At 46.7% G+C, this 6,000-nt stretch overlaps 1 protein-coding gene across 1 annotated transcript in view; it reads left to right on the top strand.

Annotated features, from left to right (window-relative positions):
* The first annotated feature begins 242 nt into the window (after positions 1-242).
* LOC139267333 (uncharacterized) overlaps positions 243-6,000 on the top strand; it is a 95,362-nt gene continuing 89,604 nt past the window's right edge. The window contains exon 1 of the mRNA XM_070885478.1: positions 243-468. Coding sequence (XP_070741579.1) covers positions 243-468 — 226 coding nt within the window. The remainder of the gene's footprint in view (positions 469-6,000) is intronic.

Genomic DNA, 6,000 nt, shown 5'->3' with positions numbered 1-6,000 from the left:
TCATCGTCTGAAGCTATACTTTGTGAACAGAGTCATCTCTAAGTTAAATGTTGAGGACTTTGTGTTTCTCCGCCTCTGAGAAATATATATGTAAATGTAAAATTATTAATTTTGAAAGCATCCAGCCTCGGTGAAGAAAACAGCTCAAAGCAACATATCCTCTTAAATCTACAGCTTGCCTCTTCTGAAATCATTGACATTTGAGAATCAACATTTCTGCTGTGTAGGTGAAAAGTTAAACAATGGAGATGTTCTGTGACTCATGCAGGCAGCATCTGAAGAACTTTATGGAACTAATTCAGAGGGCCTCAGAAAACCTTTTGCAGAAAATAAAAGATTTTTTCAAGACAATACAGTGCTGTTCTTGCCTGAAGCAGAAAAAAACTGACCCAGCCAGTCTTTACAAGTCAGTTTTACAACAACACGAAAAAGAGGCTGCACAGGAGTTTTTGCAGCACATAGAAGAAGGTAAGCTTGTTTTATATTTGCTTTATTATAGGTTTGACTTTCTACCTTAGTGTTGGGCCTTGATAGGAATTGTGGCGTGATTCCCAATAGGGGTTTTAATTTTTTCGTGATTTTTTTATAAGCATATATTGCATTGCAGAAACATTGAATTTGCTACATTTTTTATTCTTTTCACACTTGCATTGCTTTTCCAGTGTCATATTGTAGCATAATTGTGGAGGGTTCTAAATGTTCAATTTGCTCAATTAATATATTTTACATATCAATATAGTTTGCTTTAAAGTTACAGTTGTATCAGAAATTATTATCTAGAATTTACTTTAAATAGAGGGTAGCCTTTGATGGCAGTGTATAAAAAACTGCCTGTTAATATGGCTTCAGACATAAATAGTTGCCATGGTCACTATCGTTAAAACTGTGCTACACTGGCAGACTGTCCAAGGTGGGTATGAATAAAGAGTCTGACCAGATGCTGTAAGCTCAAAGTAAAGTGTGACCTTAGTCTTTTATTACAGGCCTCCAGAGTGCCTCTCCAGCCTGTGAGGTCTCCTTAAGTACAGGTGCTCCCAAGGGATTGTGGGACCCTTGGGACTCCAGGGGATGAGCCCTCTGGTGGTTAAACAAGGTACTTACAGGTTTACATATATAACAACACTCCCCCCCCGCCTCCCCTCCCCACCCCCCCCAAAGTCAATAGTGTAACTATTTAAAAGATGAGTCGATTTGGGGCCTTTCTTTCCCTGGTTGATCGTCTCGGTGCAAATGCTGGTTTTGGTGAGTTGTTTGTTGGGCCCTCGCTGGGCTGCTGTGCAGCTGGCCTTGCTGGACTGCCTGGTATGGTGAATCCCGCTGGGCTGCTGCGGGTGATGGGTTCTGCTTCGTGGTCAACTGCTGAGTCGGTTGCCACTGGTGTGTGTGTTGGGGGGTCAAAAAAAGTAGGGTCTAATGTGGGTTGCTCTGGATAGTCCGCGAATCTGAGTTTGGTTTGGTTCAAGTGTTTCCTGTAGATGAGTCCATTTGAAAGTTTGACCCGAAACACCATACTCCCCTCTTTGGCCACGACAGTCCGGGAAGCCACTTGGGACTTTGTCCATAGTTCAACACAAATGCAGGATCATTAATCGCAATATTGCGTGACACATTTACGCTATCATGATATGTACTTTGTTGAAGCCGGCTGCTCTTTACCTGTAGGTCAGGGTGGACTAACGAGAGCCTTGCTTAAGTGCCCTTTTCATGAGCAGTTCAGCGGGTGGAATCCCAGTGAGCGAGTGGGGTCTCGTGCGGTAACTAAGCAGGACTCGGGATAAGCAAGTCTGCAGTGAGCCTTCAGTTACCCTGTTCAAGCTCTGCTTGATTGTTTGCACTACTCTTTCTGCCTGACCATTGGATTCTGGTTTGAACGGGGCAGATGTAACATGTTTGATCCCGTTATAGGTCATGAACTCTTTGAACCTGGCACTGGTGAAACACGGCCCGTTGTCACTCACAAGGACATCAGGCAGGCCGTGCATGGCAAACATGGCCGGCAGGCTTTCAGTGGTGGCAGCGGACATGCTTGCTGACATTATCTCACATTCAATCCATTTGGAGTACGCATCTACAACCACTAGGAACATTTAATCTAAGAACTGGCCTGCATAGTTGATATGGACGCTAGACCACGGTTTGGAGGGCCAAGACCATAAACTTAGTGGCGCCACCCTGGTTGCATTGCTTAACTGTGAACATGTGTTACATTTGTGCACGCAGAATTCTAAGTCCGCATCGATACCGGACCACCACACATGGGATCTGGCTATCGCTTTCATCTTTACAATGCCTGGGTGGGTACTGTGGAGGTCACTAATGAAAGTGTCCCTGCACTTTTTGGGTACCACTACCCGATTACCGACGAATTGACCGACAAGTCTAAGCTACTCACCACCATCAACACACATCGAGGCCTTTTCATGTACAATCAATGCCCATTCGGCATCAGGTCAGCAGCTGCTATATTCCAGCGCAACATGGAGAGTCTGCTCAAGTCCATCCCGGGGACGGTTGTGTTTCAAGATGACATACTCATCACGGGCAGGGACACCGACTCTCATCTCCGCAATCTTGAGGAAGTACTAAGTCGATTGGATCGGGTAGGCCTAAGAGTTAAGAAATCCAAGTGTTTGTTTCTCGCGCCTGAGGTTGAATTTTTGGGCAGAAGGATTGCCGCTGATGTAATCCGCCCAACCGAGTCCAAAACTGAAGCAATTCGCCCGGCACCCAGGCCCTGGAATGTCTCAGAACTGCGCGCCTTTCTCAGGCTACTCAATTACTTTGGGAACTTTATGCAGATCTTGAGCACGCTCTCCTGCCTTTGTCTGTGTGTGGGGGTAGCGATTTGTTTCACAATATGAACCCCTTGTTCCGATGCCTCATTGGTTATCGTACCCGAAGTATAGATCAGCCTCGTTTCTTCTTCGCCTGCCAAGAACGTCTGTGCGACCAGTGCTGCTGCCTCTAGAGTCAAGTTCCGAAAGCTTATAGAGACTAAGAATATGCCTGCATGGCCTATTCCTTCAATAAAAAAGTCTCTCAGTACTTCTCTCCTTAGTTCATCGGGGAACTCACATGAACTAGCCAGCCTCCGAAGTTCCGCCACGAAGTCGGGTATGCTCTGGCCACACAGCGTCTGTAGTTGTAGAACCTGTATCTGGCCATGTGTGGGCTGCTTGCTGGCTTCAGGTGGTCTCTCACCAGTGTGCTCAACTCCTCAAATGACTTGCTTGCTGGTTTCTCCCGTGCCAGCAGGTCTTTCATTAAAGCATATGTTTTCGAGCCACAGCTGGTCAAGAGATGGGCTCTTCTCTTGTCTGCCTTATCGTCGCCCAGCCAGTCTTTGGTCACAAAGCTTTGCTGGAGCCTTTCTATAAAGTCATCCCAATTGTCTCCAGCATTGTATTTTTCATCTGAGCTGTTGGTAGCCATTCTGTGGATTCTGTGATCCCGTAACTCGTCGCCACTGTTAAGTCCTGACTCTAATGTACTGACTCACACGAGACACATGCTGAAGTCAAGGTCACTCAGGACCTGCACCTTTAATTCCAGCTCTCCAGTGCTGCACTTGCCTGAGACCTCCCTTTATATACCTCACTGGGACAGGTATGGAGTATCTCCTGCAAGTGCACCCCTGGTGGTAAGGTATGCTTATTGTTACAGGTCATATCCAGTTACAGTCATGTATAGCATGGTAAGATACAGTTATATACAGTAATGTGAGATACATGACAAACGGCATAGGGGGATTGTGGGGGTGAGGAGTTTGCACGGTACAGGGGGACTGTGGGGGTGGGGAGTTTGCACGGTACAGGGGGACTGTGGGGGTGGGGAGTTTGCACGGTATGGAGGGACTGTGGGGGTGGGGAGTTTGCACGGTACAGGGGGACTGTGGGGGTGGGGAGTTTGCACGGTACAGGGGGACTGTGGGGGTGGGGAGTTTGCATGGTACAGGGGGACTGCAGGGTATAGAGAGAAAGCAGGAACGGGATACTGAAGGAATAATCATCCATGATCTTATTGAATGGTGGTGCAGACTCGAAGAGCCGGATGGCCTACTCCTGCACCAATTTTCTATGTTTCTATGTTTCTATGTAACACCAGCAATTTGTTTGAGCATAACAGTTTTCTAGCTTTTACCAAAGGCATTTTCTTGGCTTTTACCCCATACCCATTCATCTCCTTTATGCAGTAAGGCATGCAATGGTTCTAACAGTGTGCTGAGACCCGGTAAGAAGTTACCAAAGTAGTTCAGGAGTCCTAGAAACGACCGCAGCTCCGTCATGTTCTGTGGTCTCGGTGCATTCTCGATTGCCTCCGTCTTCGAATCGGTGGGCCTGATGCTGTTCTCCCCAGGAACTCCACTTCAGGTGCCAGGAAAACGCCGTTCGAGCATTTTAACCTGAGCCCCACGCGATTAAGCTGACTAAGAACCTCCTCCAGGTTCTGCAGATGCTCGACGATGTCCCGACCTGTAACCAAGATGTCGTCCTGGAAGATCACGGTGTGCGGGACCGACTTAAGTAAGCTTTCCATGTTTCTCTGGAATATCGCCGTGGCTGATCGAATCCCAAACGGGCAAATGAAGAGACCTTTGTGCGTGTTGATGCAGGTGAGGCCCTTCGATGATTCCTCCAGCTCCTGCGTCATGTAGGCCGAGGTCAAGTCCAGCTTCATGAATGTCTTTCCTCACACCAGCGTCGCAAAAAGGTTGTCGGTCTTTGGTAGTGGGTATTGATCCTGCAGGGATAAACAATTGATAGGTACTTTGTAATCACCACAGATTCTGACGGTGCCGTCTCCCTCAAGGACTGGAACAATCGGACTGGTCCATTCGTTGAATTCGATTGGCGAAATGATGCCCTCTCGTTGCAGCCGGTCCAGCTCGATCTCCACCCTGTCTCTCATCACGTACGGTATCGCTCTCGCCTTGTGATGGATGGGTCGCGCAGCTGGAATCAAGTGGATCTGCACTTTTGCTCCTTGGAACTTCCTGATGCCTGGTTCGAACAGCAATTTCTCTAATTTTATTTTAAACACTCGGAGGCGAAAATTCCTTGATCCTGTTCCATTGCTGTAACTATGGCAGAGTGGGATTCACTCCCCACAGACAGACTTAGAGCTTGACTCCACTGGATCATCTGGGTTCAGGGTGGAAGTAAACTTAAATCATGCCAGTATGGGTGAATTCTGGGTACCCAATAGAGAAGGGAGTGGAAGAAGTGATCCTGGGAAGAAGCTCAACAGAGAAGTCAGCGTAACTAAGTGAAAATGTCAACAATGGTGGAAATCAGCCACCTTTAAAAGAAGATAATTTCAGTGTGGCTTCCTGCTGTCTTCTGGGGTGATCCAAGCAAAAACTCAGGCTTAGACACTCTTATGAGGGTCCACCTCCATTGCTCCATTGACCAGTATCTTGACAGCATCCAGGTTGCTTGAGTCAAAGAAAGCAAGAGCAGTGGAAATTGCTATGGTCAACACCATCCAATCAGCTCTGTTCTTTTCTGTCATTAGCTCATCAGTGGGGTGGAGAAAACTTCCATCTGTCCCCAGATGTAAGTTCCATACATTATTCTTTGGGGTAGAGCTCAGTGTGGAGGCAATGCAGTTGAAGCCAATCCTCTACTTAGCTGACATCCACAAACACACATTTTCAATATGGCTCACTGGTCAGTGATCAGGACAGGACTCCTGGTTTATTTTCCTCTGCTTGTGCTGAGACTAATTTTTAAATTCCCACAAGCGACCGGACGGTGATCAGCTAACTCACAATACATTGAGAATTGAACCTGGGACCTTTCCTAATAGAAATGGCTTAGTATCATATCACTTTGTTTGTTCACTTGTGTTTAAGACCCGTTGAAAAATATTTAAAAGGAAAACAATATGCCTGTTGTGACTGCTGATGCTGAAATCTTTAGTTATATTTGATCAGTAGAAACAGTCCCGGGAAGGACGCTAATTCTTGATCAAAATAATAGAAGCCCCCTGAAAATGGAC

The sequence above is a fragment of the Pristiophorus japonicus genome, chromosome 7, assembly GCF_044704955.1.
Source record: "Pristiophorus japonicus isolate sPriJap1 chromosome 7, sPriJap1.hap1, whole genome shotgun sequence".
In the NCBI taxonomy this organism is placed as follows: domain Eukaryota; kingdom Metazoa; phylum Chordata; class Chondrichthyes; family Pristiophoridae; genus Pristiophorus; species Pristiophorus japonicus.
Note: the sequence above shows the minus strand (reverse complement) of the source record. Positions and strands in the feature narration are given on the sequence as shown.